The 24,279-nt window shown below is 42.1% G+C and overlaps 1 protein-coding gene across 4 annotated transcripts; it reads left to right on the forward strand.

Moving 5' to 3' along the window:
- Window positions 1-978: 978 nt before the first annotated feature.
- LOC100329180 (macrophage colony stimulating factor receptor-like protein) lies at window positions 979-24,279 on the forward strand. 4 transcript variants are annotated; one of them, XM_045688837.2, is made up of 24 exons: window positions 979-1,820; window positions 2,061-2,183; window positions 8,142-8,241; window positions 8,346-8,441; window positions 16,000-16,260; window positions 16,453-16,731; window positions 16,837-16,973; window positions 17,105-17,264; window positions 17,646-17,856; window positions 17,976-18,091; window positions 18,237-18,348; window positions 18,534-18,691; window positions 18,897-19,024; window positions 19,116-19,242; window positions 19,326-19,433; window positions 19,633-19,743; window positions 19,858-20,029; window positions 20,906-20,985; window positions 21,164-21,273; window positions 21,373-21,495; window positions 21,581-21,692; window positions 21,893-21,992; window positions 22,079-22,184; window positions 22,399-24,279. In XM_045688837.2, the coding sequence occupies exons 3-24, from the start codon at window positions 8,226-8,228 to the stop codon at window positions 22,549-22,551; spliced, it is 2,976 nt and encodes a 991-aa protein (XP_045544793.1). In that variant the 5' UTR covers window positions 979-1,820; window positions 2,061-2,183; window positions 8,142-8,225; the 3' UTR covers window positions 22,552-24,279.

Here is a 24,279-nt window from a genome sequence, read left to right on the forward strand (position 1 = left end):
TGGGTTGAGTCAATGACGTGATCTTCCTGTCCGGGTTGGCGCCCCCCCTTGGGATGTGCCGTGGCAGAGATCTTTGTGGGCTATACTCGGCCTTGTCTCAGGATGGTAAGTTGGTGGATGAAGATATCTCTCAAGTGGTGTGGGGGCTGTGCTTTGGCGAAGTGGGTGGGGTTATATCCTGCCTGTTTGGCCCTGTCCGGGGGTATCGTCAGATGGGGCCCGACCCCTCCTGTCTCAGCCTCCAGTATTTATGCTACAGTAGTTTATGTGTCGGAGTGCTAGGGTCAGTCTGTTATATCTGGAGTATTTCTCCTGTCTTATCTAGTATCCTGTGTGACTTTAAGTGTGCTCTCTCTAATTCTCTATCTCTCTTTTTCTCTCTCTCTTTCTTCCTTTCTTTCTTTTTCTCTCTCGGAGGACCTGAGCCCTAGGACCATGCCTCAGGATTACCTGGCCTGATGACTCCTCGCTGTCCCCAGTCCACCTGGCCGTGCTGCTGCTCCAGTTTCAACTGTTCTGCCTGCGGCTATGGAACCCTGACCTGTTCACCGGATGTGCTACTTGTCTCAGACCTGCTGTTTTCAACTCTCTAGAGACAGCAGGAGCGGTAGAGATACTCTGAGTGATTGGCTATGAAAAGCCAACTGACATTTACTCCTGAGGTGCTGACCTGTTGCACCCTCGACAACCGCTGTGATTATTATTATTTGACCCTGCTGGTCATCTATGAACATTTGAACATCTTGGCCATGTTCTCTTATAATCTCCACCCAGCACAGCCAAAAGAGGACTGGCCACCCCTCATAGCCCGGTTCCTCTCTAGGTTTCTTCCTAGGTTCTGGCCTACTAGGGAGTTTTTCCCTAGCCACCGTGCTTCTACACCTGCATTGCGTGCTGTTTGGGGTTTTAGGCTGGGTTTCTGTACAGCACTTTGTGACATCAGCTGATGTAAGAAGGGCTATATAAATACATTTGATTGAAATTTGATTGAACCCTCAGCTTGTTATAGTGGAAACCATACTAACCCTCAGCCTGTTATAGTGGAAACAACACTTACCCTCGGCCTGATAAAGAGTGAACCATACTAACCCTCAATTTGTTATAGTGGAAACCACACTAACCCTCAGCCTGTTATAGTGGAAACAATACAAACCCCTCAGCCTTTTATAGTGTGAACCATACTAACCCTCAGCCTGTTATAGTGGAAACAACACTAACCCTCAGGCTGATATAGAGTGAACCACACTAACCCTCAGCCTGATATATTGGGAAAATACTAACCCTCAGCCTGTTATTGTGGAAACAATACTAACCCTAAGCCTGATATAGTGGAAACCATATCAGCCTGAGGGAAACATTACTGACCCTCAGCCTGATATAGAGTGAACCAAACGAACCCTCAGCCTTTTAAAGTGGAAACCACACTAACCCTCAGCCTGTTATAATGGAAACAGACTAACCCTCAGCCTGATATAGTGTTGGAAACATTTAAACTTCCCTGTCAGATAGATGGTGGGTAGACATTGTCTCTGATGTTGAAATGCTGCTGAAGAGACCAAAATAGGGAAGCCTCTCACTCCACCTTAATTGTTGACATGCAAGCGGCTTCCATAAAAGGATTGTTAAAGTGTCAACCTCTTGCGTAACCAGACATTGCCTTTAAACAGTACTTTGATCAAAACCATCAGCTTGTCTCAGAGTTTGTGACTATTGTTTGTTCTCTGTTATGTTGCTCAGGCCAAGAGAGAGCAGACATGGCGTCATCTATCAGTGACTCCCCTACTCTGAGATACACTGATCTAGTGGGGTTCAGTTACCAGGTGGCTAAGGACATGGACTTCCTGTCATCCAAGAACATATGACTCATTACAGCTGGCTTATATCCGCTTTAACAGATTGATTCACAATCCATTCTAATTAATACCGGATCATGTAATGACATTTCATGCCATGTCACATCAAACATTCATTCATTACTGATGCCACGTAGAAATGATCTTAGTGAACCCACAAGACACTTCAATAACAGCTTGTCTGAACTGTTGTCCCTGTCCTCACAGTGTGTTCACCGTGACCTGGCTGCCAGAAACGCTCCCGTCTGTGAGGGAAAGCTGGTTAAGATCTGTGACTTTGGCTTGGCCAGTGACGTCATGAACAACTCCAACTACATAGCCAAAGGCAGTGTGAGTTCTTTAATATATATATATACATATATATATACTGCTCAAAAAAATAAAGGGAACACTAAAATAACACATCCTAGATCTGAATGAATGAAATAATCTTATTAAATACTTTTCTCTTTACATAGTTGAATGTGCTGACAACAAAATCACACAAAAATAATCAATGGAAATCCAATTTATCAACCCATGGAGGTCTGGATTTGGAGTCACACTCAAAATTAAAGCGGAAAAGTGCCGTTGGTGGATGGAGCGAGACATGATGTCCCAGATGTGCTCAATTGGATTCAGGTCTGGGGAACGGGTGGGCCAGTCCATAGCATCAATGCCTTTCCTCTTGCAGGAACTGCTGACACACACCAGCCACATGAGGTCTAGCATTGTTTGCATTAGGAGGAACCCAGGGCCAACCGCACCAGCATATGGTCTCACAAGGGGTCTGAGGATCTCATCTCGGTACCTAATGGCAGTCAGGCTACCTCTGGCGAGCACATGGAGGGCTGTGCGTCCCCTCAAAGAAATGTCACCCCACACCATGACTGACCCACTGCCAAACCGGTCATGCTGGAGGATGTTGCAGGCAGCAGAACGTTCTCTAAGGCGTCTCCAGACTCTGTCAAGTCTGTCACATGTGCTCAGTGTGAACCTGCTTCATCTGTGAAGAGCACAGGGCGCGAGTGGCGAATTTGCCAATCTTGGTGTTCTCTGGCAAATGCCAAACGTCCTGCACGGTGTTGGGCTGTAAGCACAACCCCCACCTGTGGACGTCGGGCCCTCATACCACCCTCATGGAGTCTGTTTCTGACCGTTTGAGCAGACACATGCACATTTGTGGCCTGCTGGAGGTCATTTTGCAGGGCTCTGGCAGTGCTCCTCCTGCTCCTCCTTGCACAAAGGCGGAGGTAGCGGTCCTGCTGCTGGGTTGTTGCCCTCCTACGGCCTCCTCCACATCTCCTGATGTACTGGCCTGTCTCCTGGTAGCGCCTCCATGCTCTGGACACTACGCTGACAGACACAGCAAACCTTCTTGCCACAGCTCGCATTGATGTGCCATCCTGGATGAGCTGCACTACCTGAGCCACTTGTGTGGGTTGTAGACTCCGTTTCATGCTACCACTAGAGTGAAAGCACCGCCAGCATTCAAAAGTGACCAAAACATCAGCCAGGAAGCATAGGAACTGAGAAGTGGTCTGTGGTCACCACCTGCCGAACCACTCCTTTATTGGGGGTGTCTTGCTAATTGCCTATAATTTCCACCTGTTGTCTATTCCATTTGCACAAAAACAGGTGAAATTTATTGTCAATCAGTGTTGCTTCCTAAGTGGACAGTTTGATTTCACAGAAGTGTGATTGACTTGGAGTAACATTGTATTGTTTAAGTGTTCCCTTTATTTCTTTTGAGCAGTATATATATATATATATATATATATATATATATATATATATATATATATATATGGTATTTAATTTATTGAACAGAGATAGAGAGGATAAGAGTGAGGAAAGAGGTTGTGTCGAAGGGCAGTAGGCTGGATTTGAACCTATGCCAACAGTGTAGACATATGTCGGAGGCTGCAGAATTCCCGCCAGACCAGCTACTGTAGGCCACAAGGTAGATTGACTTCATTTGTTTAGCTTTTATTGTAGTGTATTTGTGTACAGGCCATTTAAAGAAGTATAGTGTGTGTGTAGCAGCGGCACAACTTTAACTGGGGAATGTGATACAAAACAAGGAAACGGTGTGCTTTAGGACCATGTGGATGCCTCCGATGGGTCAGATTGACTGTTTGGAGTGTTTATCCGACTGGATAAAAAAAAATACAGCACTAGTCAAAAGTTTGAACGCACCAACTCATTACAGGGTTTTTCTTTATTTTTACTATTTTCTACATTGTAGAATAATAGTGAAGACATCAAAACTATGAAATAACACATATGGAATCATGTAGTAACCAAAAAAGTGTTAACCTCTCTAGGGTATGTGGGACGAAATCGTCCCACCTACTCAACAGCCAGTGGAATCCCGTGGCGCGATATTCAAATACATTAGAAATGCTATTAGTTCAATTTCTCAAACATATGACTATTTTACACCATTTTAAAGACAAGACTCTCGTTAATCTAACCACACTGTCCGATTTCAAAAAGGCTTTACAGCAAAAGCAAAACATTAGATTATGTCAGCAGAGTACCCAGCCAGAAATAATCAGACACCCATTTTTCAAGCTAACATATAATGTCACATAAACCCAAACCACAGCTAAATGCAGCACTAACCTTTGATGATCTTCATCAGATGACACTCCTAGGACATTATGTTATACAATACATGCATGTTTTGTTCAATCAAGTTCGTATTTATATCAAAAACCAGCTTTTGACATTAGCATGTGACGTTCAGAACACATCAAACTTCCGGTGAATTTACTAAATTACTCACGATAAACGTTCACAAAAAACATAACAATTATTTTAAGAATTATAGATACAGAACTCCTTTATGCAATCGCTATGTCCGATTTTAAAATAGCTTTTCGGCAAAAGCACATTTTGCAATATTCTGAGTAGATAGCTTGCCATCACGGGCTAGCTATTTTGACACCCACCAAGTTTGGCCCTCACCAAACTCAGATTTACTATAAGAAAAATTGGATTACCTTTGCTGTTCTTCGTCAGAATGCACTCCCAGGACTTCTACTTCAATAACAAATGTTGGTTTGGTTCAAAATAATCCATAGTTATATCCATATAGCGGCGTTTTGTTAGTGCGTTCAAGATACTATCCGTAGGGTGACCAAGGGTGACGCGCACGGCGCGTTTCGTGACAAAAAAATTCTAAATATTCCATTACCGTACTTCGAAGCATGTCAACCGCTGTTTAAAATCAATTTTTATGCGATTTTTCTCGTAAAAAAGCGATAATATTCCGACCGGGAAACCCTGTTTTCGTTCAAAGACGAAAAAATAAAAACATGGTGTCGGCTCGTGCACGCGCCCCCAGTCTCATTGTTCTCTGATCGACCACTATCCAAATGCGCTACTGTTTTTCAGCCAGGGGCTCCAAAGTCATCATTCAATGTTTTGCCGCCTTCTGAGAGCCTATGGGAGCCGTAGGAAGTGTCACGTTACAGCAGAGATCCTCAGTTTTCAATAAAGAGAGTGTAGAAGGCCAAGAAATGGTCAAGAGAGGGCACTTCCTGTAAGGTATCTTCTCAGGTTTTTGCCTGCCATATGAGTTCTGTTATACTCACAGACACCATTCAAACAGTTTTAGAAACTTTAGGGTGTTTTCTATCCAAATCAAACAATTTTATGCATATTCTAGTTTCTGGGCAGTATTAATAACCAGATTAAATCGGGAACGTTTTTTATCCGGCCGTGCAAATACTGCCCCTTACCCTAGAGAGGTTAAACAAATCAAAATATATTTAATATTTGATATTATTCAAAGTAGCCACCCTTTGCCTTGATGACAGCGTTGCACATTCTTGGCACTTAGTAAAAATTAAGAAAAACCCTTGAATGAGTGTATCTGTCCAAACTTTTGACTTGTACTGTATATATTATGTCCCCCCCACTTCTAAAACCAAAGTTGTGCCCCTGCATCAAACAGCCATTATGTTCTGAGGTGAAAGTGATTGAAACTGTAAGGAACTTCCAGAAGTGGGTTAATGTCACATACTTTGCGCAAACTATTTTTTTACAGACTCTGCTGTCTTGTTGGTTAATTCTGTACATCCTGAATGTAAAATATGTTTTAGGTAAAAAAGCTTGCATCGAAAATCTTCTGAGGGTTTTTAAACACTAAAACTTCCCACTGGATTCAAAGTTGTTGTTGCCAGAATGTGTTTGAGTTATGTTATATCTGGGCTGCGGACTCTTTTCAACTGAGGTTTTTTCTTGGCTTTTTTGGGGGGGGGGGGGGGCGGTAGATCAGGAGAGGATGTGAAACAGCTATGGTATAGACAGTGCAGGACTTTGGTCAGACTACCAAAACAATGTCAATTTGCGTCACTGTACCACAAACAGAAGGCCACTTGCCACAAATACATCTGTAATTCTATATTACACCTGTCTTGACCTAAATTGGGTTACCCAATGTCCTCTGTTGCTCAATGGGTTACCTAATGTCCTCTTTAGCTCAATATGTTACCCAATGTCCTCTGTAGCTCAATAGGTTACCCAATGTCCTCTGTAGCTCAATAGGTTACATAATGTCCTCTGTAGCTCAATAGGTTACCTAATGTCCTCTGTAGCTCAATAGGTTACATAATGTCCTCTGTAGCTCAATAGGTTACATAATGTCCTCTGTAGCTCAATAGGTTACCCAATGTCCTCTGTAGCTCAATAGGTTACATAATGTCCTCTGTAGCTCAATAGGTTACATAATGTCCTCTGTAGCTCAATAGGTTACCTAATGTCCTCTGTAGCTCAGTGGATTACCTAACAGTATGCATGACTGTACATCTCTTTGGATAAAAGCATCTGCTAAATGGCATATATTAATGTATGTCTCTGATATTGTAGACATTCCTGCCACTGAAGTGGATGGCTCCAGAGAGTATCTTCCAGAACCTCTACAGAACATTGAGCGATGTTTGGTCTTTTGGCATTCTGCTTTGGGAGATCAAATCAAATCAAATGTTATTAGTCACATGCGCCGAATACAACAGGTTTAGACCTTACAGTGAAATGCTTACTTGCAAACACTTAACCAACAATGCAGTTAAAAAAATGTATTAAACAAATACAAATAAGAATAAGAAATAAAAGTAACAAGTAATTAAAGAGCAGCAGTAAAATAACAATAGCGAGACTATATACAGGGGGGTACCGGTACAGAGTCAATGTGCCCGGGCACAGGTTAGTCGAGGTAATTGAGGTAATATGTACATATAGGTAGAGTTATTAAAGTGACTATGCATAGATGATAACAACAGAGAGTAGCAGCTGTGTGAAGGAGGGGGGAATGCAAATAGTCTGGGTAGCCATTTGATTATATGTTCAGGAGTCTTACGGCTTGGGCGTAGAAGCTGTTTAGAAGCTTTTTGGACCTAGACTTGGCACTCCGGTACCACTTCCCATGCGGTAGCAGAGAGAACAGTCTATGACTAGGGTGGCTGGAGTCTATGACAATTTTTAGGGCCTTCCTCTGACACTGCCTGGTATAGAGGTCCTAGATGGCAGGAAGCTTTGCCCCAGTGATGTACTGGGTCGTATGCACTACTCTCTGTAGTGCCTTGCGGTCAGAGGCCCGAGCAGTTGCCATACCAGGCAGTGATGCAACCAGTCAGGATGCTCTCGATGGTGCAGCTGTAGAACCTTTTGAGAATCTGAGGACCCATGCCAAATCTTTGCAGTCTCCTGAGGGGGAATAGGTTTTGATGTGCCCTCTTCACAACTGTCTTGGTATGCTTGGACCATGTAAGTTTGTTGGTGATGTGGACACCAAAGAACTTGAAGCTCTCAACCTGGTCCACTACAGCCCTGTCAATGAGAATGGGGGCGTGCTCTGTCCTCTTTTTCCTGTAGTCCACAATCATCTCCTTTGTCTTGATAAAATTGAGGGAGAGGTTGTTGTCCTGGCACCACACGGCCAGGTCTCTGACCTCCTCCCTATAGGCTATCTCGTCATTGTCGGTGATCAGGCCTACCACTGTTGTGTCATCGGCAAACTTAATGATGATGTTGGAGTTGTGCCTGGCGTGCAGTCATGAGTAAACAGGGATTACAGGAGGGGACTGAGCAAGCACCCCTGAGGGGCCCCTGTGTTGAGGATCAGTGTGGCGGATTTGTTGTTACCTACCCTTATCACCTGGGGGCGACCCTCTTTACCCTAGGTAAATATAATATTCTCTGCATATTACGGATGTATTTTAATTATTTATTGTAACTAGAGATCTTTTATGAATACATGTCTTGATATTAGGTATGTGCCCCATTTTTGCCTAACTTTAGGAGGAACGCCCTATCCTGACATTCCCGTGAATCAACAGTTCTACACTGCATTGAAGAAAGGCTATAGGATGCCCAAACCCACTTATGCTACAGACGAGATGTGAGGCCTCATCCGTCTCTCTTTGTCTGTAGGAATATTTGTGGTTGTAAGTAAAACATAGGACAAGGTGACATTAACACTGAGTTTGATTTTGTTTCTTTCAGCTATGATGTCATGTGCAAGTGTTGATGAGAAATTGGAGAAGAGGCCACAGTTCTCCTCTCCAGCTCATTCGATGGGAAACCTGCTGACTAAGAAAGGTAACGACAACCATGATAGATCATCCTCAACACTATGGCGATTTAATATGTTGATTTCTCATGTATATCTACAATTAGTAGATACATATAATTTCCAAAGAGTCCCAGAAATACACCCAGGTGAATGAGAGCTTTCCCGAAGAGCGACCACCCAGCTGTAGTCAAAACCAAACCTAGATCAGCAGGGAACCAGTCTCCTCGGGGGGATCTAGGAGGGCAGAAGACAGGAGAGACCTGGGAGGAGGCTGGTCCCTCCCAGACTGAATACATCATCGACATCCCAGATATCCATGTAGTCATAGAGGCAGAAGCAGGAGGTGGTGAGGTGCTGGACACCACCACACAGAGTACATCAAGGTAACATAGGACGTTCTCTCCACAGAGTGTGTGTCTAATCTGTAAACCCTGTGGCTGCCAGTTTGCCACAGGAAGTGTGACTGTGTGAGTCAGGGGCAGCATTTGACGATTGCCCAATTCTGCACTGCCTCATGTCATGGCAGCTTTCCTTCAAAGCTTTTTAGATGTTGGGTTTTTGTTTCTTGCTTATTGTTATCAATAATTGGTCAGTGACACTCAGGCTTATGATAACACCGTTTTATTGATTTTCCTCTGACAGTAATAGAGACGTAATAAAGTAAAACCACTGTTTTTTTCTACCTTCCATTGTTAGAATGACTGACCATTATAATACTGATACAGCCTCCCTAGTTGAGCCAGAAACCTTCCTAGAAGAGCCAGTAGGCAGCACAGAGGAAGAGGTACAGTTGAAGTCGGAAGTTTACATACACTTAGGTTGGAGTCATTAAAACTCGTTTTTCAACCACACCACAAATGACTTGTTAACAAACTATAGTTTTGACAAGTCGGTTAGGACATCTACTTTGTGCAAGTCATTTTTCCAATAATTGTTTACAGACAGATTATTTCACTTACAATTCTCTGTATCACAATTCCAGTGGGTCAGAAGTTTACATACACTAACTTGACTGTGCCTTTAAACAGCTTGGAAAATTCCAGAAAATGATGTCATGGCTTTAGAAGTTTCCGATAGGCTAATTGACATCATTTGAGTCAATTGGAGGTGTATCTGTGGATGTATTTCAAGGCCTACCTTCAAACTCAGTGCCTCTTTGCTTGACATCATGGGAAAATCAAAAGAAGTCAGCCAAGACCTCAGAAAGAAAATTGTAGACCTCCACAAGTCTGGTTCAACCTTGGGAGCAGTTTCCAAACGCCTGAAGATACCACGTACAAACAATAGTACGCAAGTATAAACACCATGAGACCACGCAGCCGTCATACTGCTCAGGAAGCAGACGCGTTCTGTCTCCAAGAGATGAATGTACTTTGGTGCGAAAAGTGCAAATCAGTCCCAGAACAACAGCAAAGGACCTTGTGAAGATGCTGGAGGAAACAGGTACAAAGTATCTATATCCACAGTAAAACGAGTCCTATATCGACATAACCTGAAAGGACCACTCAGCAAGGAAGAAGCCGTTGCTCCAAAACTGCCAAAAAAAGCGAGACTACGGTTTGCAACTGCACATGGGGACAAAGATCGTACATTTAGGAGAAATTTCCTCTGGTCTGATGAAACAAAAATAGAACTGTTTGGCCATAATGACCATCGTTATGTTTGGAGGAAAAAGGGGGAGGCTTGCACGCCGAAGAACACCATCCCAACCGTGAAGCATGGGGGTGGCAGCATCATGTTGTGGGGGCGGCAGCATCATGTTGTGGGGGTGCTTTGCTGCAGGAGGGACTGGTGCACTTCACAAAATAGATGGCATCATGACGAAGGGAAAATTATGTGACTATATTGAAGCAACATCTGAAGGCATCAGTCAGGAAGTTAAAGCTTGGTCGCAAATGGGTCTTCCAAGTGGACAATGACCCCAAGCATACTTCCAAAGTTGTGGCAAAATGGCTTAAGAACAACAAAGTCAAGGTATTGGAGTTGCCATCACAAAGCCCTGATCTCAATCCTATAGAAAATGTATAAGAACTGAAAAAGCGTGTGCGAGCAAGGAGGCCTACAAACCTGATTCAGTTACACCAGCTCTGTCAGGAGGAATGGGCCAAAATTCACCTAACTTATTGTGGGACGCTTGTGGAAGGCTACCCGAAACGTTTGACCCAAGTTAAACAATTTAAAGGCAATGCTACCAAATACTAATTGAGTGTATTTAAACTTCTGACCCACTGGGAATGTGATGAAAGAAATAAAAGCTGAAATAAATAATTCTCTCTATTATTATTCTGACATTTCACATTCTTAAAATAAAGTGGTGATCCTAACTGACGCAAGACAGGGAATTTTTACTAGGATTAAATGTCAGGAATTGTGAAAAACTGAGTTTAAATGTATTTGGCTAAGGTGTATGTAAACTTCCGACTTCAACTGTATCTGCCCTCACACAAGAAGGCGAGCTCCCCCAGTCTCCATGCATCCCTGAAGCGGAGGAGAGGTTCCTGTAGCCTCATTACATTTACATTTAAGTCATTTAGCAGACGCTCTTATCCAGAGCGACTTACAAATTGGGGAGCTGATGTTAGAGGAGTCTATTATACAGAACAATGTGTGTTAGTTAAACACTAATGTTGCAGGCCCATTTAGGAAACATTATCTGGTTATTATTTTTTCTTGTCAGAGTTTTTGTATATTAGTGATATATACCTGCTTTCCACAGTAACTATTCCCCAGGTCATTGCTGTAAATGAGAATGTTTTCTCAGTCAACTTACCTGGTAAAATAAGGGTAAAATAAAATGTAAAAAGGTACTTTTTCCCTTTTCATTTTATGATTTACAAAAACAGCATCAGCAGTTTGATGAATGTCAATGGAAATTGTCATATTATATGCAATTTTTATCTAATTGAAGTTGTCAAATTGTAAAGAAAAAAATATCATTGAACGAGAGAATACATAATTTATATAGACTGTACAGACGTAGAATTTTAATTTGACCACCTTGTTGAAGGAGAACTTGTAGTGTATTTGAGGTTAATTTGAGTTTTTTTATTTCCACTTCAAATTTCAGACTTGATTTTCCCATACAAAAAATGTATCAACCATTACAAAAATGTCCATTAATTATAATCCACATAGTAATTCACATTTCCTGTTGCTGCAGGATTATTTTCCTGCTAAAGCAAACTGGGTCAAATTAAGATCCTACATCTGTAAGTTTGCAGTAATGTGCCTCTTATATTTGCCCCTCTCATTCTTATCAAATGTCTTACCAATTTCAAACTAAATGAAGATTTGAATAATTGATTAAAAACATTAAGCACTACATTTTTACTCAGCCTTCATTTTGACAGGGAGTCGATGCTGAGACAAAGGTCTATTTAACAGATGAGCCCTGTTTAGCACAACCATACACATCAAAATACAATACACACATTAAACGACACATTCATATACACATTAAAATAGACGTTATTATACACGTTATTATACACGTTAAGCAAACACAATCATAAACAGACACATTCTTCAGTGAAAAGGTCCCCTAACAACCCAGTTCCTCCCATTTTAAAGTGTATTCTAGATCATTCTACACGTAAGGTGCAACAAAACCCAATCCAAAGGTTCTCATGCTATTTGTTGGACAGGGCTGTTCCATCAGGTTTCAGTAGCATATTAAAGATACTGATTGTAAATGTCAGAATTTATTTGTTTCATAAATAGTACAATATATCTTTGTTGTGCCTAATCTGTTTGCCTGGCTAGAGCATTGTCGTGTACAGAATACTGTTAAACCTCCAGCTCTGTACTGAAAGGTCTATGGCCAGTGTCCTTGAGTGTCAACTCAAACACATTGAAAGGGCATTTGATACTTCACATGCAATTTCTTAAGATGTATTAAATGACAGAGTTTTCATGATGTTTAAATGATTTTTCATGTCTTTTAATATCAAATGAAGTGCCTTTATTGTTCAGAATTGTGTCCTCTTTCAATTTGTGCTCTCTGTATTGTATACATCGTATATATATTGTTTGTACTGTACCTACATAACAAAGCAATGAAAGGTATATATGCACTTTGCAATACTGTAACCGGGCAAAACGTTGATTTCCCTGTTCTGTTCGGTATCCTACGTAATAGTAAGATGGAATAACACGCGGTAGAGGGATGATTCTGAATAAACTGAAGAATGCTGTCCATATCTAAGCTTGTTAGATGGGAAGAAGAACAAAAAGTACACATATCTATTTTTAATTAACTCCCTAAATTAATTGACATGCCTACATTGCTACACAGCAAATGTACTGCAAGGTATTTTAGTGGAATTTTGCTTATTTCTATTTAAAATACACGTAATAAAAATGTTTACTCTTATTTCCACTCATGTCTAATTTAACTGGCCATCTGTAAATACGTTGTAAAAAAATGTGTTATACTTCACTAAAAGACAATGACTCATCCATCAAAAGAATTCAGAACACCCAAACTACTTTAATATGTACTGGCTGTAAGCACTGTGGGAGGTGAGTTAGGGGAAGTTGTAATGATATCAGGACTGACAAGCCATCCCAGTCAACCAGTTCCTTAACAACCCTTGAGTAGAGCGGACAGACTACCCAGAGGACAGACATATAGACAGAGACCAACAGAGACAGTGAGAGGGACAGAATATGCTCTTCCTAGCCCTTTTCCTGGGCATCATGCTCTGCACAGCCCAAGGTAAGCACATTAATCAATGTGAGACTGTAGGAAGTGGTTTAAAATCAGCTCCTTTGTTCTCTGAATATTGTTCAGAGAATGTGTCATGATTTTTTTTTACCAACGAGACCTCATTTAAATCTCATGGTGCTGTCAATATTCACACAAATGTATCATGAGTTGTTTTGATGAAGAAAAAAAAGACCAACTTTTTTTGTATTTTGCATGGATAAAATTGCCATCATAACAGTCAAATACATTTGTTTAAATATTTAACACAATAGATACATGCAGTTTAATCTTAATAAAATGTTTATGACAATTCATCTTTTTTTTCCAAAAAGTGTAACCATGGATGTAACAGAATTTGGACTCAAATGGATAAAATGTCATAGTGAAGACTGTTACAGTGAGAGCAGGTGTTTAGCTTTGTGGGTTCTGGCATCTGAGAGCAGGGGGGGCAGGGGGGGGCAGGGGGGACAGGGGGGGTCATAGGGGGTGGGGGGTAAACACAGAGCAGAAGCAGAAGTGAGAGTGGGATTGGGAAACAGGCCCCCCGAGACTTGGATCCGTCCAGCAAGTCCCGAGCACAATGTGTTTCCTGGAGCTAGACCCTATCGGAGGTTTCGTAAAAAACAATTCCACACACAAAAAGAGACGTGCTTAAACCCTTCTCAGGAACACTCTCATTTCCCCTTTCTCCCTGAAAAAAACACTCAAATATGAAATGGACAGAAAAGCGTTTATTGCAAAAATAATTATCTCTGGTGACGTTGATGTATACCAAGAAAATTATTTTTATTACCACCTTTCTATGGATGATACCTAAGGCATTGAAATTGAAATAACTCATAATTCACCATATGATAAAATTATGTCAGTAACAGCAAATGACGTAACTTTGGTAGTGAAGTGTTGGCATCATGCCTGACAGAGGAGAAATTCAAGACGATGTGCTTCACTGATTCAAAGTAAGTGGATTGTTTGATGTCCATTTTAGTATTTTATACAATACAAGTGAAATAATGTGTTGTACAGTCAAATAAAATGTATTTTTCTTGCAGGTTTGTTGCTTTGTATTAAAATGGGAGGCCTTCACTCATCACTCAACAATGAGACAATGTGTTTTCACCCTCTTTCAGGTGACAAAGAACCCCCTGCCAGTGAACCAGTTGGCATGACCATGGGGGACCTTAAACCAGTCTTCCTCCCAGCCAACCCAGAGTTCAGTCAGGCTCCCCCAGACCCGGTGGTAGCCCCTACGTCTCTCTGCTGTGGAGTGGATGAGCTGAAACAGTTACTCTCCCAACATATCCAGGACCAGCGAGAAGCTGCTAGCTGGAAAGGAGAGGTGGTCAAGGCGCTGTCTCAGCTGATCCAGGAGCACCGAGAGGTGTCCAGCGGCCAGAGGGAGGTCATCAACCTGCTGAAAGCCATGAAGGACCAGGGAGCTCAGCACCTGAATAACCTGCAGAACCTGGGCAGACACCAGAGTCTTCTGGTGGAGAACCACCAGGCCCTGCTGCTGCAGGTGTCCCGCATCTCCACCCACCTCCAGGACCTGGCCAAGAAACCCAACGCTGCCAGCCAATGAGACGCTCAAATCTTAACCTGCATGAGACAGGCTGTCCAATCAGGATCAATAAGCTTCATAACAAACTAAGCAGCAGTTCAATCCAGTTTCAGATCGTGGGCAATAACCTGCTACTAAACCAAATTTGGTCAATAAAGCATACAATAGAGAATGCATTGATAAAGTCAGTTTGCTTGTATGGATTTAACAATTAACTGATGAACCAATCACAGTCCGATATCCCAGTACTAAATCACATTATCTGATTTGTTTATTTTTTACTGTTTTGGATTATAACATCCATGATTGATTACCAATGTATAGTATCACTGTCTGAATTGCCTAAAAACCAAATAAACAGATTCAAAATAACATTTATTTTACAAGTCTTCTTTGTGATGCGCCGCCATTTCCTGGTTGCTAAAATTCTAATACTTTGCCTAATTTCAGTTAATGTGACAAAACAAACAATGTAGAGAATCATGGTACAATCCAAACTGCAGTGAAATATCTTTTCAATAACCAAAAATATTGTAATTTCAGCTGTTTGAAGATGGTGTACAAACGAGAAAGTAAAAGATGCAAAAACTAAACTTAAGAATGGGGGGCATAGAAACAGAGCACATAGAACAGATATACTGCTTCTTAGACTTGCTTTCAATGGGAATGACAGATCTATAACTCACATTTCTTTATGAATTTGGTGGTGTTGCCCCAAAAAGTTACATATTGTAGCTTTAAATTGTTCTTCCTCTTCTGTCCAAGGTAGATCCTGTTCTATCTGTCCGGCTCTGCATTTACTGCTGATGACTCAATTCCGTCTGACTATTACTCCACCCTCCTTATGCAAGGATGGATCAGTGTTATATTTTTCAGTGGAGGTCTTTAAAATGTTCAAAACATTTTCAACCACCACCCTGAAAAACAACAATCTGTACAACAAACTGTCCATGGCGCATTCAATCTCCCTACAAATGTGTCAAATGGAGAGATCTCTGAACAAATGTTCACATATTAAAAAAATGTAATGATAGAAGTTGAAGATCAAATATATAAACTGAATAAATACAAATCAGTGGGGCATCCACTTGAACATGTTCATCCCTGAGAAGATAGGTTTTAGAGTTACAAATGTGATAATTCATTGAAATCTATTATTACCGTAGTCTATGTCTATATTCCATGAAACATGTGAGGGACATGTGAGGAAACGTGAGGAAACATGTGAGGGACATGTGATGGACATGTGATGGATATGTGAGGGATTGTTAATCTTGATTGTTTATTCCTGGTTCTGTCTTTGGTTTGTTGACAGAGCGAAGTCCTCCAGTGATCAGGCTGAACTCTGTGTTGCTGAGGGAGGCTGAGAGGACTTTGCCTTTAGGAACGTCGTTCACCTTGACCTGTGAGGGGGACAGCACAGCCACCTGGTCTACCACAGCGTTCAAAAGGAGGAACACTAAACAGGGGAGTATGATTACCACCAGGCACCTTACAGCAGACTACACTGGCACATACAAGTGTGTGTATGACAACCAACCAGACCTGTTCTCAGAGGTCCACATCTATGTGAAAGGTAAGTGTTTTCATGACATGACATCTTTTATGGATGTTGAGAGTGGGAAATGCGCTCTAGAAATGTTAAATTATCATTATTATCATCATCATCATCTGTCCAGCTGCCAAAGCCACACACAACATTGTATGTTTATCAGCTAATATGTCACAAGTTAAGTCAACATTGCTCAACCTGTTATGTTCCTTATAGATCCCATTAACATCCTGGTAACCCCCCGCAACATGAGAGATGTTAAGGAGGGCGGGGATCTTCTCCTCTGTCAGCTGACAGACCCCAGTGCCACAGACCTGTCCCTCCGTATGGCCAACGGAGACCCAACACCCCCCGACATGAACTACACTGTCAGTCCCAGGAGAGGGATCCTCATCAGAAACCTTCTGATCAGTCACAGTGCAAACTACATCTGCAGCGCAAAGATCAATGGGGTCACAACACGCTCCAAAGACATCACCATCAATGTCGTTCAAAGTAAGATGAAGTAGATGTCTGTACATGTTGTATTTGTTGGACATTGCATTGAGGTTATTAGTCCCAAAGCATCTAAACACATCTACTTCTATGTGTCTGTTCCAGGGTTGCGTTGGCCACCGTCTGTGTTAATTGAGGTAGATGGGTATGTTAGTATTGTTGGAGAGGAGCTCCTCATCCCCTGCATCACCAGTAACCCTAACCACTTCTACAACGTCACCTGGAAACACTCCTCCCTCAAAGTAAGTTAAACAGTAACCTGTCCTCAATTTCTATCATTACATCATATGTTTCCTATTAGCTTGTATGATACAGTATATGTCTGAAGATCTGAACTGATATGTTGGTGTTTTTTTTTTTTATATATATACAGGCATTGAACTTCTTACAAAAAGTAATGCAGGACAAGCAGGTCCACATCACCAGTACTGTGACTATCCCAGCTGTGACCATGTCTGATACAGGAAACTTCACCTGTACAGCCATGAATGAGGCTGGGGCCAACAGGTCCACCACCTACCTGCAGGTCGTAGGTAAGCATTAGGGAAAGGGAGTGTTGATCTACCATCTAATATGTTTGGCTAGCATCTAATATGTTTGGCTAGCATCTAATATGTTTGGCTAACATCTAATATGTTTGGCTAACATCTAATATGTTTGGCTAACATCTAATATGTTTCGCTACATTGGATCATATTTATGTAAGCCCGCGAGATCAGGATGGTAGTACAAGGCTAGTGTTGATCTCCACAAACACCAAACATGGAAACCTGTTTTAAAAGTGAAACTCAGCTCAGCATCCTCAAAGGAAATTGTGGTGTGATAATTTAAAATGTTAAGTTTTGTTGAAGTTTGTGATCAAAATAATGTTATCTTTAATGTTATCCCTCTGTTTGTCTTTCTCCCTTCTTCAGACGAGCCTTACATTAGGCTCATACCCCGCCTGTCACCCAATCTATACCAAAATGGCTCCTTAGTCAATGTGAAAGAAGGGGAGAACCTTGAGATAAGCATTCTGATCGAGGCCTATCCCCAAATCAAGGAGCATTGGTGGGATGTGCCCATGTCTCACAGTCACAACATCTCCACTCATGGCGAGACATGGACCGCCCAAGACAATTACAGGTCATTCTTTTCCCAATAATTACCCTTCTTCTGAATGTGTATACCACATCATTTCTAAAAGATGGTGAATAAATACAGGAGCCGGTGCTGTTATTTGATCCTGTCCTGTCATCCTGTAGGTACGAGAGCAGCCTGCTGCTACACAGAGTCAGGTCTGAGGAGAGGGGCCAGTACACCCTCCACACCAGGAGCGCGCGCCTCGACAGATCCATCACCTTCAATATCCAAGTCTACCGTAACATATCTTATTCCAATGTGACCAGTCATACCGACTATCAAACTAGAGAGAAAATATGGATCAAAACTGTTCCGTGTATTGTGAGAGTGACGTGATGATGACTTACCCAGTGTGATGCTGTCTGTCCTCTCTGACTGAGTAGAGAAACCCAGTGCCATGCTCAGACTGAAGAATTCAACCACCCTGATCTGCACCTCCTCTGGATACCCAGCTCCCACAATCCTCTGGTACCAGTGCCCAGGAATACAAAGCACGTAGGTGTAAAAACTGCTGATGTAAAAAAGGGCTTTATATACTCAATTTGATTGGTTGTAGGTTCTCTAACTGGATAACAATAAGCCAAGAGCTTTGCACAGCAAAATATGCAGAGAGAGCTGTATCACTCTTAAATGAAACAGGCCTACTGTCTGTGCTCATCTTGACGTTCCTCTGTGTTCAGGTGTGATGCGGATAATGACACTGTGGAGGTGCAGCCTCTCTTCACCAGCACCATGGAGGTGCAGAGTGAGCTGACCCTCAGTCCCTCAACTGAGGAGGTCACAGTGGAGTGTGTCACCTTTAACTTTGCTGGCAAAAATCGGGACATCTTCGTATCGCGTAAGACAACCATTACAGCTACATAGTATACTGCACAAACAAAGGTTTTGTGAGATTCTCACACGGCGCCGGTGGTCTCTTACTATGACTAGTACTGAAACAGCCACGGGTAGTGTTATTTCTCGTTTCCCTGTTCAGTAATGAATAATGTCATGAGCTGACTTCAAGAGCATCCAAATGTACTGTGGTGTTTGCTATGTTTTAGATGTTCTTGCTACCACTTCATCAACATTTGTAATGTCCGAGCTGTTCACTCCCACTCTCATTGGAGCCACCAGCACAGCAGCCCTTCTGTTCCTTCTGCTTGTCATCGTTCTGTACAAATACAAGCAGGTGAGCTGCATTTACAGACTCGTTCATTGGCTTACACTGCCCAAATACATGTGCAGTTAGACCATTACACAACATATGTTTTCTCTCATAGAAACCCAAATATGAAGTCCGGTGGAAGATCATTCAGGCCAATGACGGGAATAACTACACCTTTATTGATCCTACTCAACTTCCTTATAACAAGAAGTGGGAGTTCCCTCGTGATAAGCTGAGGCTTGGTATGTTTTATTGTCGTTTTGGGGGTTAAAACAGAGATCAGTACCTGAAACAGTAATGACTGACTGAAAACTCTGTGTTCCAGGCCAGATTCTGGGAGCAGGGGCTTTTGGGAAAGTTGTAGAGGCCACTGCCTATGGTCTGGGGACCGATGACAACATGACCACCCGTGTGGCAGTAAAGATGCTCAAGCGTGAGTTAGCCTCCTCATACTGTTTGTAAACATCTTTAACCCTGCAGTATTGCTTTTAATTTACAGAAGGAAGTCAAAATGATTGTACAATACATAACTGCTATTGGATACATGCTGGCATGAAAGTAGTTCCCATCATTAGATGAAGTAGTGTCTCAGTACATGCAATAATGAAAGAGTTACTCCTCCTCCTCCTCAGCAAGCGCCCACTCAGAGGAGAGAGAAGCTCTGATGTCAGAACTGAAGATCCTCAGTCACCTGGGATGTCATGACAACATTGTTAACCTGTTGGGGGCGTGTACTCAAGGAGGTGCGACAAACTATTTTCTGTACTTGCATTTCCATAGAAGAAGGTAGCATGACTTGTTGGGTGAGTTTCATTGGTTAACCAAATCGGTCATCTCATTGTTGTGTTCGACCACAGGCCCAATGCTGATGATCACAGAGTACTGTAGCCATGGTGACCTGCTGAACTTCCTGCGTGGCAAGGCCAAGCTGTTCCTGGACTCCACCCTGAGTGGACCAGGGGTTCCAGAGGTTTCAGGGGATAGTGATCACTACAAGAACACATGTAGCCAGGAGTCTCGTGTCAGGAGGTGGGCTGAACTGATCACTAACATGCCTCTAGTCTCAACTCACTCTCCTTTCTCCAACCAGAGACATGGTTTCTGGGTTAGTGAAAGTGCACCAAAACGAGAAATGAGAAATAGATGTGAGGCACAAGTTTCAGTCTCCACACATGTTTTATATACCGTCAACCAGGTGACAAAGCTGTGTATTCTTCTACCCAGTGACCTCCTCTGCCCTCATTTTATGCATTGCTCTCTGTGGTGCCATATCAAAATCTACATTCTATACTAACAAGGCATTCATGCCTCTTGACGCACATCATGGTCTCTACGTTATCACTGACCGTACATTTTCATTTCTACACAGAATACACTGAGTGTACAAAACATTAGAAACACCAGAACAGCCTCAATTCGTGAGGGCATGGACTCTACAAGGTGTCGAAAGCGTTCCACAGGGATGCTGGCCCATGTTGACTCCAATGCTTCCCACAGTTGTGTTAAGTTGACTGGATGTCCTTTGGGTGGTGGATCAATCTTGATTCACACGGGAAACTGTTGAGCGTGAAAAACACAGCAGCGTTGCAGTTCTTGACACAAACCAGTGCACCTGGCACCTACTACCACACCCTGTTCAAAGGCACTTCATCGCCTGAATGGCACACATACACAATCCATGTCTCAAGGCTTAAAAATCATTCTTTAACCTGTCTCCTCCCCTTCATCTACACTGATGTAAGTATATTTGAGAAGTGACATCACTAAGGGATCATAGCTTTCACCTGGATTCACCTGGTCAGTCTATGTCATGGAAAGAGCAGGTGTTCTTAATGTTTTGTCCACTCAGTGTACCTGTCCAGTGTAGACCGTAGTGTAACCTCTCAGTCCTTTACGTGTCTGCAGTGACAGTGGGATCTCCTGCTCCAGCTCAAACAACTACCAGGACATGCATCCAGCGCAGAGGCCCAAATACTGCCCTATGGGTAATTAACATCCATCTACACACTGCAGTAACACAGAGAGGGTTGTGGAGTGGAAGGGCATTATACACTCTTCCTCGATCTTTCTCTCTATCTCTCTGCTAGGTTATGGAGTGAAGGGTGGTAATATACACTGTTAAGTCTCATATAGTCTCTCTCTTCCTCTCTCTCTCCGTCCAAGGTTCTTTATGTGAGGATCCAGAGACAGACACCTGGTCGCTGGACATAGAAGACTTGTTGAGGGTCTCCTATCAGGTGGCTCAGGGAATGGACTTCCTTGCATCCAAAAACGTAATAGAAAAATGTAATTGTAATTTAAAGTCAACTCATGTAGTGTAACATGCAGATTGACACATGATTATACGAGTGAAACCGATGTTGTCTTTGCAGTGCATTCACAGGGACGTGGCCGCTAGGAACGTCCTATTGACCGATGGCCACGTGGCTAAGATCTGCGACTTTGGGCTCGCTCGAGACATCGAGAATGACTCCAACTATGTGGTGAAAGGAAATGTGAGTTAATAAAACAATATAAAGAAATCACTTTAGTTTAGGAAGCTCAGATTCTCCAATGATTGTGAACTATGTTCCTTCCCAGGCCCGTCTGCCAGTGAAGTGGATGGCCCCCGAGAGCATCTTTGACTGTGTGTACACGGTGCAGAGTGATGTCTGGTCCTATGGGATACTGCTGTGGGAGGTCTTCTCTCTGGGTGGGTCACTCTGGCACTTAGCATGGGTGCTAGTCTGTCTGTTCGCTTGCCAATGAAAATGAAATCGGCAAAAGCACAAACAGATCTGGGATCAGGCTAGGTCACTCTGGCACGTGATGACAAAAATGATGTCTTATGTCGATTCAAAGTATGTGAGAAAATATATTTTTTTTAAATAAATGTTTTGTTGTTATTTCTAGGTAAGAGCCCATACCCTAATATTGTGGTGGACACCCGGTTTTACAAGATGATCAAAGATGGATGCCACATGTCACAGCCGGACTTTGCCCCTCCAGAGATGTGAGTATTATACTTCAAGATCGGCAAAAAGAGATGATGTAACCTGACAACCTGCTGCAGTATCTGAAACTGAGAGTTCTCCTCAGATACACCATCATGAAGATGTGTTGGAACATGGAACCAACAGTGCGTCCAACCTTCAGTACCATTGGCCAGCTTATCCAGAGTCTACTGCCTGACCAGCCAGACCAGGTCAGATGGACTTAAGTGACAAACTGTAGTCTTTTTACGTTTTACATTTACAGTCTCTCTCTTAGCATTCCGCTAACTTCTTATTATTTCCTAAAGCAAGATTTTCTGTACTCCTAAAATGCATTTACAGTAAGAATAATATAATTTGGTGGGTAAAGTAGTTTGGGGACATCAACACTTTTAATTTGACACAAAGTATCCTTTCTTCTGCCAGACCTACAGGAATGTGCAGGATAAGACGCCACAGCAGGAGGCAGGAGAGCAGTGTGACCAAGCTAAGATTAGTGAGGATTGTGATCAGACACTGAACCACGAAGAAGAGGAACAGCCCCTGATGATGAGGAATAACAATTACCAGTTCTGCTGAGAGCACATCAGGCCATCCTCCATTACTATACGTTCATAGATGACTGTCTGCCGGTCATAGCCAAGAGGTGGATGGACTAGACACACCAAATTATCCAAATGTCTTCACTCTCATTGTACAGAACATGGTTTTAGTGTCATACAGTACCTTTTTTACAAAGTACAAAGTCAAGTTCCAGTAAGCAACAGTTTTAAAAGGAACTAAGCGTGTATGCCTTGAACATTTTATGTACAGAAAATGACCATAAACCCAGACATTATTCTACCCATTTAACTTTTATATTTACACAGATCAAGATATTTTACAAACTCTGATCGGACTGTGACAACTTAATGCCAGTAGCGATGCATGGGTAAAATCCCTAGGGAACCCAAGTCAGGGGGAAAAAAAGCCATATTACAACCTGTGTGTTGTAATAATTGCATTATTTGCTCTATAACCTGTTAGTTCATATGCCTTGACACCGTGATATATAGGTCTAAGGCCGAGACAATAAGAAGATACAGTGGCAGAATTATTTCAACCACACCTTTGTTTCATCCCAAAACCGGAGAGCAACCTCTGTCCTCTGTTTGTGCAACTAGAAAAAAACATGTTGACTCACCCTACTTGTAGAGAAACGCCAATGCCATCCTCCTCTCATGTTGATGAAACGGTCTATGACTCTGTCAGAGTACACGCTTTTAGTTTTAGTTGTCCTAGGCTACATGGCTAAAATGTTTGCTCGCTAACCTGACAATGACACAAAGTGATGCAACAATTCAAGTTGTTTCTGTCAATGACGTTTTGCTTTTGATGTGATGTTATTTGTGTGAAGCAAATCAGGTTGGCTTCCCTTGACGCTTTTTTTTTTTGGTGCTCTAGGACCATTCACAGTTGAGCTCACTCAGTTTAGCTCAACGCTGATTGGTTATTATTTAATTAAAATGTTTATCAAGGGAGGCCAAATGCTTGCTGTATTCCCTCGCATTCAATGCTACGGGCGGCAACAATGTCATACTCTTTTTGACCAGACAGCATCAGATAGATGGGCTACACATACAGAGACAGAGGGGCACTGTTTGGCTCGCTCGGATGCTTTCACTGGTGGGACACATTCAGCCTCTTGCGACTTGAAGGAAAATGATGAAACACAGAGAGATGAAAGGAAATTATTTTATGTTTTTTTCTTGGTACGTTTTTTGGTGAAGCCTGCCATGAATACTGCTTAGTGAGCCACCACTGAATGCATCTCTTTAAAAATTATTGGAGAATGGAGCAACATGCCTAAGTAACACAAGACATAGTTACTGCGAAAACGTTTTTATATTATGGTGGGCAGTCAATAAGTTTTGTGTTTTGCCAGAGTGTAGCCTTGGCTCACAATTTCTTTTGAACACGTTTTGCTGTTTTGGAGATTAGTTTTGTTTTGGTTGGGCTCGTTCCAAGGGGATGAGAGTTAAAGAAATGTACTGTACCAGTAAAAAGTTTGGACACACCTACTCATTCAAGGGTTTTTCTTTATTTTGAGTAGATGTGTCGAAACTTTTAACTGGTACTGTACGTATATTATTATGAATTGTAGCAACATATTTTCCCTATTAAAAGTGCTTGTAACAATGTAACAAAACAATTACTGTATTTTTGGTCTTGCCTTGAGTGTAAGAACATTTTAACATATATGGAAATGTACTGTAAGTATGTAATCAAATAAATAAACAAATTCAAAGAGCAATAAGCTCAAATTCA

This window comes from Salmo salar, chromosome 11 (assembly GCF_965601325.2).
Source record: "Salmo salar chromosome 11, fSalSal1, whole genome shotgun sequence".
Taxonomy (NCBI): Eukaryota; Metazoa; Chordata; class Actinopteri; order Salmoniformes; family Salmonidae; genus Salmo; species Salmo salar.

What these genes read in the sequence shown, in the direction of transcription:
- LOC100329180 (XM_045688837.2), top strand. An exon ending in GGAAACACTCCTCCCTCAAA is followed by an intron (nt 16,974 to 17,104) that starts GTAAGTTAAACA and finishes ATATATATACAG; the next exon opens with GCATTGAACTTCTTACAAAA. An exon ending in GACTTTGCCCCTCCAGAGAT is followed by an intron (nt 21,993 to 22,078) that starts GTGAGTATTATA and finishes AGTTCTCCTCAG; the next exon opens with ATACACCATCATGAAGATGT.